Source organism: Struthio camelus, chromosome 17, assembly GCF_040807025.1.
Source record: "Struthio camelus isolate bStrCam1 chromosome 17, bStrCam1.hap1, whole genome shotgun sequence".
Lineage (NCBI taxonomy): Eukaryota > Metazoa > Chordata > Aves > Struthioniformes > Struthionidae > Struthio > Struthio camelus.
In genome coordinates, this window is record NC_090958.1 from 16,360,527 (window position 1) to 16,374,381 (window position 13,855).

The 13,855-nt window shown below is 59.7% G+C and overlaps 1 protein-coding gene across 40 annotated transcripts in view; it reads left to right on the plus strand.

Annotated features, from left to right (window-relative positions):
- Nucleotides 1–13,855, plus strand: part of NCOR2 (nuclear receptor corepressor 2) — a 291,098-nt gene that overhangs the window by 215,211 nt on the left and 62,032 nt on the right. For all 40 annotated transcript variants that reach the window (XM_068911834.1, XM_068911856.1, XM_068911855.1 and 37 more), the window contains one exon: nucleotides 2,764–2,826. In XM_068911834.1, the coding sequence (XP_068767935.1) occupies nucleotides 2,764–2,826 (63 nt within the window). The remainder of the gene's footprint in view (nucleotides 1–2,763; nucleotides 2,827–13,855) is intronic.

Here is a 13,855-nt window from a genome sequence, read left to right on the forward strand (position 1 = left end):
CCTGGACTTTCCCAGCTGAGTGTTAATGTGTTTTAGGGCCTCAGAGAGAAAGCATTGCAGAGGACGGAAAGGAAAGACACCTATTTTAGCAGAGCGTTAGGTGGGGCCCATGCAGGGCTCGTGCTGCCGGCAAGCCCTCCCTCGCTCCTGCGCCTGGAAGTGGCGTCTCTGTGCAGGGGCTCAGGCCTCGAGCACCCTCTGTCCTGCAGCTGGGGTGCCTGGGGCTTTGCCCGTTCTCTGGCCCTCTCTGTTTTCAGTCTTGCCTGCGTGCAGGGCAGTTGCAGCGTGGGAATCAGGCTGTTCCCTTGCTCACCTGTGCACGTCGAGGGAGGTGTCGAGGAGGCAGCACTACCCCGGGCCACGTTTGCCCCTGGAGCCCCAGCTGCAGTTTGTGCTGCACTGCCTAGCTGATCGGTTTTGGGCAAACAGCAGCGTTTCCCGTGTTGCTCCCCGCCACCCCTGCTCGTCTCCCTGCTCCCAAACCACAGCAGGCAGCCGGGCTGCGGGGAGGCTGAGGGCGGTGGGAAGAGGCCAGGGGCCGCTTCAGAGGGAGAGAGGGAGGCCGGCGCCAGCCCTCGGCCGAGAGCGGCGGTCAGCAGCAGTTGTGCGAATGCAGCGACGTCTGGCCCGGGGGCGCCGGGCAGCGTGCAGGCATTCCCGGCGGCGTTGGCCGACCTGCGCCACGTGCATCTGCCTCTTGCATATGCAGCACTGGTAGTGGTTGCCCTTGGAAACTGTTCATGTATTGACTTAGAGAAGCAAACGCATCAAGGAATTTGGCCGATTTTCCTGTATTTTGCCTGTATCGAGTACAAGATTATTACTGCCCTACCTAAGGCGAGTACAAATAAAAGAAGGGTGACTCCTCTCGCTTCCCTTCGCTGCAATTTCTTGCTTATTCTATTCCATTTGCTCTAAACCACATCGAGGTGTTTTTGCCTCTCTGTTCCTCTGCCGACAAGGCACTGAAGCTTTGATTGCGAGTGCTCCGTTTCATACAAACGATATAAATAGTTCCCAGCACAACGGAGCCCTGATCTCCGTCTCAAACTTGTTAAGCAACGCTGCGTAGAAGCAGCAGATAATGCGAGGAACTTGGATAGGATTTTCTGTTTTATCCCAGTGTCTTAGGGACGTTGATAAACTTCACTGTGAGCAGGGAGAAAAGACTTTTGACAGTATTAAATTGGGAAAAGGAAATGGATTGATTCCAGTGACATATCTAAGCAATTGGTTACACTTTATGTCTCTCCAATAGTGCTTTAATTTAGGTTGGCTAGGAAAGTTATTGCATTTTAAATACCAATTGAACATTAAAAAACAACACAAAACCATATTGTGGTTTAACTGCAGCATGCTGGAACTCCCAGTAGGCATCTGTTACATAACTGCGCAACCTCAGTAAATATCATTAATCAAACCAAATAGGCCATTTCTTTGACATTTCTTTACCATACAATAACACTATCTTAAAGCTGAATTAAGGGCCTTGTGAAGCGTGTTTGGGATACTTTGTTTTAAGTAAAAAAAAACGCCAAATCCCTGAAGCTGCCCAAGGCTGGGGGAGGTCCTGAGGTATCGATTTCCCTGTGCTAGCTGAGCAGCCGCGTATTGGCCGGGTTCCCAGGGGACTGTATTTCTGATGGAGGAAGTGACCTGTGCTGACTTACAAGAGGTGACACCTGCAGTTCTGCTCAGCCAGCTGTGAAGGAGATTCCTTATCTGCCTCCCAAGTACCTAACAGGTCACGGGGCTTCAGAGCTAGATTTGTTCTCCTGCGGGGTCTCAGCTTCTCCTAAAGCTTCTTGGAGGATGCTTCCTTCTCTCCTCATCTGCATCCTTTAGCCTAACCTATCAGCCTGTTTTCCATTTTAAAAGGACACTGTCAAAACATCTCTCCTCACTGTTGAAATAATGCTTTGCCTGTTGTTTAGAGTAATAACCCGTTGGCAGCCTGAACCGGAAATCTGTTTCCTTACCGAGTTGTTTTTTGCCTCTGACTCACACCCTGGTTTGTTATTGTAGGGTTTGCTCACAAGTGCCAGACTGCCAGCAGGATTATTGCATAGCGACCGCTTTATGCAGGACCTCGATGTCCCCAGCATTGGGCGCAGGGTGGAGGAGAGCAGGGAACGTTAGGTGCTGACGCCCATCTCTTCCTCTCCGAGCGGCGTTGCTCTGGGGCCCTGCTCGGCTCGTGGATCGGCCACGTCCCGGTCACTCCTGAGCCTGAAACGTCCGAGCGCCCAGTGACGGCACCCGCTTTCCAAGGGGGCTCAATGTCAGCAAGGCTAACTTCCTTGACGGGTGCGGGTGGCAGGCCAAAACCTTAGCATCGTGGGGACCCCGTCTCTCCCCAGCGGGACGGTCCCACCTGGCACCTGCCCCCTCCAAAGCACGCAGCTGCCGTTGCCTCCCTGTTCGGTACCGGTGGTCCGTGGGCCAGAGCGCAAAATATGCTGCCTCCCTCGAGCCATCTGGCTTCGCTGCCAGACCCAAAGAAACCAAAGCAGAGGCTACGCGGGTTATTGTAGTGTGAAAGCACTGAGAGTCCTTGCTATAAGAGCCTTTCCCTGGAGAAGCCCTTTTGCCCCGTGGGCCGTTGTGTTGTGCACGAGGGGACAGGGCCTGAGACGGGGTGTCCTTACAGGACTGGCTGGGGTTGGGTCCTGCCTTCTCCTGCGCGTCTCTGACCCCGCAGCGCTTCAGCTGCTTTCCGTCCCTCGCACAACTGACTTCTCTCCTCCCTTCCCTCCCTCCCAGCTTCTCTGGAGATGAACGAAAGCTCACGCTGGACAGAAGAAGAAATGGAGACGGCTAAAAAAGGTGAGCTGCTTCTTTGCTTCTCCCATTGGCTTCTGCCGGACCCAGCCGGGGACGGGCGGCGTTGGACTGCGGGAGCTGGCGCAGGGGCGGCGGGCCCCAAGCTGCGGGGCCGGATCCTGCCTGCCTCGCTGCCAGTTTGTCCCCAGCAAGCCCCGGCTGGGAGGGCTGGGGGAGGCAAGAGGGGAGTCGGGGGTGGCGTGAGGCTTGCTCGGTCTCTCCCGGCCCTGGGAGTTGTGCCGGCACCACGGACGCTGTCTGAGCTCGTGGGTGCTGCGGCTGCAGCCTGCGTTGTGCTCCCCGAGGGCAGAGCTCGATGTGGAAAATGGGGCAGACACCTCACGAGTTGCTTTTGCAGCTTCTGGTGTATACAGCGTGAGGTTTGTGCCGCTTTGTGAAGGTTCGTACTATCTGCATGACCTGTTTCAAACCAGCTGAGAGCAGGTGCCTGCATTAATAGCTCTTGCCCCAGCGTTTTGTGGGGAGAGGCTGGTAAACCCTGGCGCTCTCCGGTGCGGGGGCAGCTGTGGCTTTCCAGTCGTCCCCTTGCGTGGGCGAGTATTGCCACTACTGCGCCAGCGCTGCGCCGAATCCGCCCTCAGACCGTGTGTTGGCGAGCGCACGAAGGCCCGGGGCTGCGGGCAGGAGCGGGGTGACTTTACATCCTGGAGCTGATTCAGAGACCTTTGCTGAGACCGTTTTTAAAAAGTGCTGAGTGTAGCACAGCCCTTCTTGCCACTTCCCCCTCCTTCGTGCGGCTCCGGTGCCAACTCTTTTACGGCTTTAATTTTTTCCAAAGTCACGTCCTGTTGATCTGCTGTCGAGTTCACATCCCCAGCCCGTGCATCCTGCTTGGATTGCTCCTTATTCTCATGGCCTGGTGAGGATTGTAAATGTGAAATTAAAATGGAAATGAGTGCCGTTTGGGGATGGCAACTGCAAACAGGCATGTTAGTGGCTTCAGCTCTGTTTGGAAAATGCACCTGCTGCAGGGATGTTGATTATATGTTCTGGAGCTCTGGCTTCCCAGGTGCCGATGGGAGTTGTGGACTTGGATTACTTTGCCTGTGAATATCCCAAAGTGTTTGGCTCACTCCCCTTTAAGCTGTTCCAACCCTCTTTTCAGCCTAGTGCCAATCTCGTGCATTGCTGAGCGTAGCTCTCTTTAGATGCAAAACTTAATAGATAGATAGACTTTAATCAAGCAAACTGGCCTGGAGCCAGGTAATGGGGTGAGCAGGTGCTGAGCAGGGGAATGCTGTTGGAGGGATCTTTTCTGAGCACTGCTTTGTTTTGGAGATCACATCTGGTTGTAAAAAGTGCCTCTTGCCATTTTATGCTGTATGCCGGAGGTGCACTTGAGGAGTCTTAAATGCAGCCGCCAAAGGGTGCGTGGAAGATGAAGTGTGGGAGCACGTAGCGGTTCTTGCTCCTGCATAAGCTGAGCCGAGACTGTTACTCCAGCCGGGGGGCCGGGAGGTTTGCCTGTGCAAAGCTGGGTTGCTGAAGTAATGTTTCCCAGTCTATTACAACCTGGGAAACTGAGATTTCTATACCAGACTTCAGCAGAGAAGCCAAATTCCCCTTTTTGCCAGGAAGCAGCCAGATTAATGCTTAGAATTGGCTCTTGGCATTTCCAGGGGCTGGCACCCTGGGGGTGTTTCCACCCTGCAGCGCTCTGAAACAGGGAAGATAACCTGGGAGACAGGCGGAGGGCTGCAGAGCCCGCTGCTGGCGCGGTGCCGGGGCAGAGCGGGTGCTCGCCCGCCCTTGCCGCCGGGAGCTCGGGGCTGGTTTGGTGGTTCAGGCTCACCGAGCCAGTGATAGCCACCCGGCTGCCCCGGCCACGCTCTTCTGCCTCTTCCCCAGTACTGGTGCCAGTCCGATCCCTTAGCGAGCTGTGTAGGGTTGCATGTAACCCCGTGTCTTTTCTGCTCCTATATATAAGAGTCAGACAGAGGCACGTTACAAGAGAAAACAGGCCCTGGGACAGTGAGATGCCAAAGTCAAACAGCCTCCCCAAGCCGTGGTCTGTAAAAGTGTGTTCAACGGCTCTCGACTAGCAGAGCTGCACGGAGAGGTTCCAAGTCAGAGAAGGCAGGACTGTGTCTATAGGGAGAGACAGTAAAGGGGAGTACCGTGTTATTAAAGTTAACTAGGGGAACGAAAACCCAGCGAGAGGAAAGTTCTTGCTTAATGACACTTTTATTATGCAATAAACTTTGATTCACTAGCCTGTCAAAATGTGCCGAGATTGGTATAATTACAGGGTAGCATGTTTTTCTGGTATTGTCTCCTTTCTCTGTGACTGTGATTACAAGTTAAAAGCAGGAGGTTTTGATTAAGTGGAGTTGCTCTGCGATTTACCCCGTCTCTTTCCCTCCACGGTGGCGGTGGGAGAGCACGAGCCGAGCAGCAGCGCCCGCTGCTCTGCCTGCCTTTGCCGCTGGGGCAGGTTGCAGAGGCTTCGCGGCAGGACAAGGCACTGCTCCAAAAAAGGCAATGTTTAGCCAGCTACTGCCTTTGGGGGAACCTGCTGGCACGAGCCCAACAGCCAGGAGTTAAAGGTAGGTTGGGAGGGAGCGTGGCGTTCCCACGCCACGGGCGAGTGCCGATCTGGAACAGCCCGGGAGGTTTATTGCCCCCGGCCCGTCTATCTGGTTTCAAAGTGGAGAGTGATACATGCCTGAGCGAGATTATATTGCAGGGCTGCCTGCGATAGCAGGGGAGCTGAACTTGATGAACCAGGAGTTTTCTGCATGGCCTTCGTTACTCTTTAAAGTCTAGTATCTGTTCTCGTCACGGCGCTGGGTTTTCCCCTCCCCGAGTCTAACGAGTGGTTTTGTACTTTGAAAAGAGGCCACATGAAAATGGCAGTTTCTTACTCACCTGAGTTCCTCCCGCGCTTTGCTCCGCTCACTTCAGAGGAAGAAGCAAAGTCCGGCTCTTCTCGCCTTTCCTCTGCGAGGCCAGGACTGAAGTAGCTGGGGAGGGCTGTTCTGCATGTTGTCCGCTCTGAAGGCACCGGATGGGGTTGGTATAACGGGGTGAGAGAAAAGGGGTCTAGTACAGGCAGCCCAGCACCACTGGGCCAGGGGTCCTCGCGGAAGGTGGTGGTACGCAAGGACGCAAGCGATCCCTCGGGGTTTTGCAGCTCCTGAGCATGCAGGGCTGGCAAAGGAGATAGCATTTATTTGCTTTCAATCGTAATAAACAGACAACCACTGAAAATAGTGTTTTTGGAAGGGGGTGAAACTCTTTGTGAAATCGTGTCAAATGCAATGACTAGTTCTGGCACGGAGAGGACCGAGAGGGGCTGGCGGGTCGGGAGCGCGCGTGCTGCTCGCATGAAGCGTTTTGACGTTTATTTCAGCATGTAAAAAGCCGATGTCAAAGAGTTAAATAAGCCATGAACACCTCTAAATAGTTCATTTTTGGTGAATGTAAAATATTTTCTTGGATGCAGAAGGTATTCTTTTGAGGGCTGATTTTCAATTCTGCCAAAAATCAGCTTAGAATGTAAGATAAATTTCGGGTTGACCCAACTATTTTTTTTCCCAGTCTCATTTTGTCCATGGAACAAAAACAACTGCTGTTTTTTTGTTTAATGTTGATTTCTTCAGCTTAACACACTACCAAACGATAGACGCCAAAGCCCGCGGCAGAAACCAGCTATCTCCCAGTGCCTTTTGAATGTAGCTGCATTTTAGCATGGCGTCTCACTGCACAAGATCATTTCAGAGCTTGAACGGGTGTGTAAACACACGCACAAGCCCTTCCAACCCTAATTTGGTTTTGCACTGTTATTTTGAACTAGCAGCTGGCTGGGCAGCGGGGGGAGGTTTATCTGTGTGGGTCTTCACATTCTTCCTCCATCGCTTCTTCCTGGCAGGACAGCCTTTGCTCTTAAAAGGAGTTGGCTGCAGCCTGGTGCATGGTAGGAGATACTGTCTCCTTGGGAAGCCTGGATTCAGCCCCTGCTCCGTGGGTTCCTCCCTTCATCTCCCTTGTGCTCCTCCCAAAGCCTTCCCCTCTTCAGCCTGAAATATTTACTGCTGTAAAAACCTGCTGGTGGTGATTAAGTGTGGGCTGGAGAAGCTGGTTTGCAGCCCGTGCCGTCTGCTGTGTGTTGTCCCTCTGCCTGGCCCTGCCAGTTTGGCAGTGGGATGGGAGGTGCCGTGGGGGTCCCCCCGCCAGGACTGTGCCCAGCCTGCGGGTATGCGCACGGTGCGGGCGTCTGCTCACTCGGAGGAAGCCACACGTTTGCCCTGAAGCTTGTGTTGAGCTTCATGGCTGCGGAGAGGCTGTAGGTGATGCGGTGAGGCACAGGCGGATGGGGCGGATTGGTGCTGCACGAGCAGAGCAGCATCCGAGGCGTGGATCGGCCACGTTTGCCCCGGAATAGGCTGTGGTCGGACGTGATCCTTTCCCAGGCATCCTGCTAATGCAGCTTCCTTGCTTTGGCCTTTTTGGCTGTGGGTCTGGATGCTGGGTTTTGCCCCTTTGTTGATACAGGTCGGCTGCAGAGTTTGGCTCCGGGCCGGGACTGACGCCCATGCTATAGCGGCTGAGTCAGCCGAGCGCTCGTGGATGGGTTTGGGGCTTTCTTGGCTCCCTGGCCAAGGTGTTTCCCAGCACACTTTGAATGCCGTCCCCCGGGATAAAGCCTGTTCGCCATCGCTGCCCGGCTTCCCGCAGTCCCTCCTCCCGACGCTGCGCTTTCTGCCACAGTTGGCTGAACGTTTCTTGTCTATGTAGGAGAAAACCGCTAGGATTTGCTTAGCGAGTGTCAGCACATGAAACACAAAAGGCCTGTCAGGGGGAACTGCTGGGTAATTACTATAATTTACAGCCTACATTTTAATTTTGAGCATTATTTTTTCAACAATAAGGGAGCAGAAATAATATCTGAACCAGGTGAGGAGAGAGAGCTGGGCTCAAGCGGGGCGGCAGCTCCCCGCGAGCGAGCTCCGCTGCGTTGTTCTGGGCCGCGAAATGGAAATCCGTGCGACCCCGGGAGGGAGGGAGGGAGGAGAGCGCACCTCTCGGAGAGCGAGCGGTGCAGGGAAGGTTTCTGCTCTCCCGAAGGCCGGGCAGCCCCAGCCCGCCCCTCGAAGGACAGGGACCCAGAGGCAAGTTACCGGCGTTAGGAGGGGGCGCGGGCTGGGGACCAGCAGTCGGGGCTCGGGGACGGACGTGTCTTTGGCAGCAGCGTGCCGGGGCTGTCGAGGTTTGCAGCGCTGGTGGCAAAGGCGGCGGGTTGGCGCAGGGGCACGGTGGCTGCATCCCCCGAAGGGGAGGATGGGAGCATCCAGCCCGCTGCCCGGAGGAAAAGGGCGATAACGCGAGAGCTGAGCCAGCCGGTGAGCCGGAGTCTGCAGCAAACGCCGTTTTTTGGCGCTGCCTCCCTCGGAGAGAGGTGGTGCGGTGGGCGTGAAAGCCATCTGGGTCCTCTGCTCGGGATCCCTCTCCGAGCAAGCGTCAAGAGCCGCTAGAGAAATCGCTGCTGCGGCCCTGGAGCGCGTTTCGCTGCCAGCGCCTTCGTCGCAGGAGGGCACCTCGGGGGCACGCTCGTCACGTCCGGCCCCCCCCCAAGGAGAGGTCCCGCCGGGGAGCAGACGAGATGCTTCCCGAAGTCGTCCTCCTGGGGAAGAGCAAGCCTTGCCGAAGGCTCGAGCGAGCCGGGCTGCCCGCGGCGGTCCCGTCGCGAGCGCCCCGGCCCGCGCCGCCGGCCCGCGGCTTTCGCTGGCGCGGTGGCGGGAGCCCCGCGCCGTCCCCCGGCTCTGCCACCCCCGTGCTCCGCCGCCCCGCAGAAGCGGCTGGCTCAGGTCCTTCGTGTCCCGGCTGTCCCGCGCGCGCGCTCGCGCCCGGCGAACCGCTCGGCGATCTGGCGGGTGGCGGAGCGCTGTCTCCCAGCGACGCCGACCGCGCTTTCAGGCTGCTGTCGGGCGCGCGGCGCGGACTCGTTAGGGCCCAGTCGTTTTCCGCGACGGGGTTCGGCGTCTCGGCCGAGCCCTGGCCGGAGCTGTCTCGGTCGCCCGTCCCGAGGGGGAGCGCGGGGGGCCAGAAGGGCTGGAGACTTGCGCTAGGCACCGTCCGGCTTTGCGGGATGAGATCACTTATTTTTTTCCCTTGTAACCTCGTTCTGCTAATCCGTGCGAGCTCCCATTAAGGGACCCTTTTATGGGCTCCCTCCACCCTCTCGGAGACCTGGGTGGAGCAGGGCAGGCCCGCTGGAGAGCCTTGGAAAGGCGCCTCGGGAAGGCTGCGGCTGCGGGGCGCCGCGGGGGCGCGCGGGAGGCTCTCGCCCGCCGCCGGGCCCCTCGCCCCCTCGCTTTCTCCCCCGCGCTCCGGAAGCCGAAGGCGCCTGAGAGCCCCTCTCGCCGCGCTGCAGCCTCCTCTTCCTCGCCGCCGCCGCCTCGGAGCTGCCCCAGCCTCGGCCCCTGCCGCCCGCCGGGGTGGGCAGGGGAGTCTGCCCCGGCCGCGGGCTCCGCTCTCTTGGGAGAGAGCGAAACCTCTCGCCTGCCCCGGGCGGCTGGGTCGCTGGGGCCGAGCCGAGGCGCCTCGGGGTGGCGGGGGACGGGCCCCGGCGGCGCTGGCGTGCGCCTCCCCGAAAGAAAAGCGCCTTTGATTCACTTCAGAGCGGAGGAAACTATTAGCCGAGCTTTGTTTTCCTGGATCGCTCCCCCTGCCGCTGACATTCAGGCGAGAGCGAGGGAGGCAGAAAGTGAGCGCGAGGGAGGGAGGAGGCGAGTGCCAAGCGGCCGCACCCCTTGTCAGCTTGGGCCCGTGCCACGCTCGGTATTAATGCTCTGTCTAGAGGTCACATTCAGCCGAAGCGAGCCCTGGGTCAGCCGGAGGAAAAGATTAGCGCTCGCTGGCTGCTCTGCCACATAGCGCCGGCCCCGGCTCGCCGGCCCTCGGCTGGCAGCGGCGAGCTGCAGCGCCGTCGCCGGCTCCCTCCCCTCGCCTCTTTCTTTTTTTCTTTCTTTTTTTTTTTTTTCTTCCTTCTTGGCAACGTCGGGCATCTCCTGAAACTGCACAGACTCCCCTGCCCCGAGCGAGGTGGTGAGGCGAGCGGGGAGGGGGGAGGAAAAAAAAAAAAAAAACCCGATATATCTACCGGCGGCTCTCGCATCCACCTTAAGGAGCGCGGCCGCTGGGGCGGCTCGGCGCGGGAGGAGCGCCCGGGATGCCGCCCGCCCGCCGGCCTCGCTGGAGGACGCGGCGCTGAGCCCGCAGCATGTGTTCCCGGCAACTTCTGGCGGCGGGGTCAGGAGGCTCCCGGCCGCGAGCCGCTCCGCAGCCTCGGCGCCCCGTCGCTGCCGCCGGCCGCCCATGGCTCTGAAACCCTCTCGCCTCCAGGATTTAAGGAACCGGCTTTGCTTTCTTCTCCGTCTCCGGCTGCTGCGAGGGAGCGAAAGCAAAATGAGCGGAGCGGGCGCGAGCGGAGCGCTGCCGGCGGCGCGTCGGAGCGGGCTGCCGTGCCCGGGGGGGCTTTGAAGCAGCGCCCCGGCGCCTGCCTGGCCCCCAGCCCGCTGCTGCATGCTCCGGGCAGGTCCCCTGCCGGCTGAAGCCCGCCGGAGAGCATGTAAGTACGGCGGCAGGGACGAGGACGGGGTTAACTCGGCGGCGGGGCGCGTTGCGTGTTTGACGGCGGACCGGCGCGGCTGCGGGGCCGTGCAGCCCGTGCCCCCACCCCAAGCCAGCGAGTGCAGCCTTCGTTCAGATCTGATAACCCCGTTAGTCATAGTTTCGGTTGCGCTCCGAAGCGATGGCCCCGGAGGGGGGCTGGGGGGCCGGGGGCTGCTGCCGCCGGTGCCCGCCGAGCCCTGCTTGCCCGCCAGCCCCGGGGCGTCTGCCGGCTGCGCCTGCCCCAAGCGTACGGATAGCTGCGGTTCGGGAAAGCAGGTGTTGTTGTCTTGATGTGTTTTGGGGTGGTTTTTTTGGTTTTTGGTTTTTTTTTTAATGGAAAGATAAGAGCGGCTGGGTTCCTCGCCTGCGGTCTGGGTGCAGCCCGGTGGCGCGGCCACCTGCAAACGCCCGGCCGGGCCGCGGCACGCTCGTCCCCGCGGGGTCCCTGCAGGCGGGCTGCCCCGGGGAGGGGGGGGGGGTGGTTCGGGGCCACAGCGTGGGGGCAGCCGGCCGAGCAGGGCGAAGGGCAGCCGGGAGTCGGCGTCGCCCGCTGCACATGGCTAGCAAAGGTCACGTTGCTCCCGGCAGCGCTGGCACCGGCGAGAAAGGGCCCCTCCGCCCCCGTCGCGGCTCTGCCGTCGGCCGTGGCGGTTCGCGCTCCCCTCCGCCGGGCGCCGACGCCGCTGCTCCGAGCGGGGGCCAGCATCGCTCGCAGCCTGCGAGGGCCGCGACAGCCCCGTCTGGCACCCTTGGTGCTCAGCCACCGCCGCGGCGGCGACGACGAGCACGCGGGGCGCGCCGGCTCGTTCGCTCGCGAAAGCGGCGGCCAGCGGCCATGCACTGGACCGTCCTGCTTGCCGCCGCAGCGCCCAGCTCCTCGCAGCAGGAGGGCTCCCGGCCCGGCGGGCTGTCGCTCGCGGCCGGACGTCCCTTTTGGAGCCGTGGCAGCGGGGCGAGGGCGGCGACGGAGGTCGTGGGTTTTGCCCGAGCGGCGCTGGGAGTTTCAGAGTTAAAGCGCAGGCTTGTTTCTTGGCTTGGTGCGGCCTTTTGTGGTGCTCAGCGCGCTGCGTGATGCCTGTGTGTTACATGCAATATGATAAGCCCTGGTGCTGGGACGGGGCAGGATCCAGGCACGGTTTGCATTTTAACCCTTACTGTGCTGGATACAGCTGGTTTCCTCCGGAGCCTGGGAAGGGGGATGGGGGCAGGGGGGTTTTACCTATCCCAAAATACGTGTTGCCATCTGTTCAATGCAAACTCACTCGTTTGCAGCTCCACAGACCCCCCCGGTCATGCCCTCCCCGCGCACATGTCCTGGCCGGAGGTGCCCCCCTCTGCCCCTGATTGCTTGAGCTCCTGCTGTGCTGAGATGAGCGTCTGTCCCCTGGGTTTTTTCTTGTTGCGTGCGTCGAAGCAGAGGCTCTCTGCACCAGGTTGTACCTCCAGACAGCGGCTTGAAGGTGACGTGTGGCAGCAGCTTGGCAGAAGGCTGGGATTGGGGCTAGGCTGGGGTGCAGTCGGTCTCTTTCTTGGCAGGCTGCTGCAGCATGAGGGGTCCCTGGGCGCGCCTTGCCAGAGCCCCTAGCTCCACAGGGTCGGGTCTGCACAGCTCTGGGACGGGGGCCGCCAGGAAGGGTTTTGGGATGGAGGAAGGAGACATCTGGGCACTCCCTGGTCTTGGTTTCCCCGGGTGATGCTTGCGGACAGAAAAACCCCTAACAAAAGAGGAAGATGCTCCGAGCAGGTTCATTCCTTGCTGGCTCTTGGAGAGCCACCTTTTGCAGCGAGGGCTGCCTGGAGCCGGCCAGACAGCGCAACCCAGCTCAGCTGTGCAGCTCCCACAACCTGGTGGGTGCTCCAGCCCCAGAGGAAGGACCAGCACTGCGGGAAGGACCAGCCCCATGCTACCCTGCCGCATCCGAAGGAGGCTGCAGGGTCAGGGAAACCCCCGGAGAGGCTGTGCTGCTCTCCAGCACGCTACCTTCTGCAAGGGCTCACAAGCCACGGGGCCAAGGATGGCCCCAGGCAGGGCAATCCAGGTCATGGGAAGGACTGCAGGCTGCCAGGTGTTATCATCCAGAAAGCCTGGACAATCCTAGCCCCAGTCACCTCCAGGACTCTGGAACAGACGGACCAGGGTGCCGGTGCACGTGTGCCCGGGCTGGTGCGTATGCGGTTGTGCCTCCCACCTTCAGCGCAGCCATCTGCCTCCCGTCTCCGGCAAATACCCTGCTCAGGCTGGCGATGGTTTGTGCTGTTCTCCAGTCTCCTGGAGTGCAGAGTTCCTCCCACCCTGGTGTCTAATACCATCAGCCCGAACGCCGGCTGCCTGTGGCACCCGGGAGAGGCACGTGTCTAATCCCCGACACCTCGCTGTGTCAGACGGGTACGGGGGCTGCATGCAGCACCATGCCGAGACACGACGGCCTAGCGATGAGATTAGGGTATTAACCTGTGGACCTGAGACCCGGATCGAGCTCCCTGCTGTGACACGTGTTGCCCGTGTGACTCTGGCAAGTCGCGTCACGTCCCTGGGCCCGGGTCCCCCTGCCGTGCAAAGGGGCACGGCAGCTGGAGGGCTGGGGGTGCCCAGACACCACTGGGGAGGCCCCTGAGGCCACAAGGTGATGGTTTGCTCCATCTTCCTCCTCAGTCCCGCTGGGTTGCCCCAGCCCTGGCAGGAGCCCTGTGCTGGGGTGGCTCTGCCTGCCTGGGATTACCAGCCCTTGGCATGATGCCTGACCTGCAAAACTGCTTTTGCTCATGAGCCTACGATTAGCGCTAATCCCCCGGCACGCCTCTTCCCAGCAGGGGAAGTTACCTGGGCTTAGCCGACTCTGTGCTGCCGTGACAGCTCAGCTCCCTTGCCCGGGCTCTTCCTTCCCATCTGCCTGGCTCCTGCCTCTCTATCCGTAACAGGAATCTGTGCTCCGATCCTCTCAACTCCCGTGTCACCCCAATTTGACCCATTACCAGGGTTCAGGAGGGTGCAAGGAGCCTTTGCTCCTTGGTAGGGATGGAGACCAGCTGCCCCAAGTTCTCGTGGGCACGGCAATGGCTCCCAGTCCCATCACAACAGGGAGGGAAGGGAGCCCCCACGTACCCCCTGCCCACCCGGAAGGGCAGGGCTGTCGGCGGCTTGTTGAGCGCTGTGGCGGCTGGATGTGTTTTGTTCCTTAGGTAGTGAGCCGAGTGCCTTTTCCCCTTGGAAAGAAAAACAGGCTGCTGTAAGTCATCCCCTGGCCTAGGAAGGCTTGCGGACGGGTGCTGGTGACCATATTGTTCCTGTGGAGTTTGGCTTGCACAAAGGGTGTTTCCCATCCTGTGCGAATAATGCTGCCCTTGTGTGAGTTTATCTGGTTTTAAAGCCTTCTCCTTTTCTCCCTCCCATGACCGC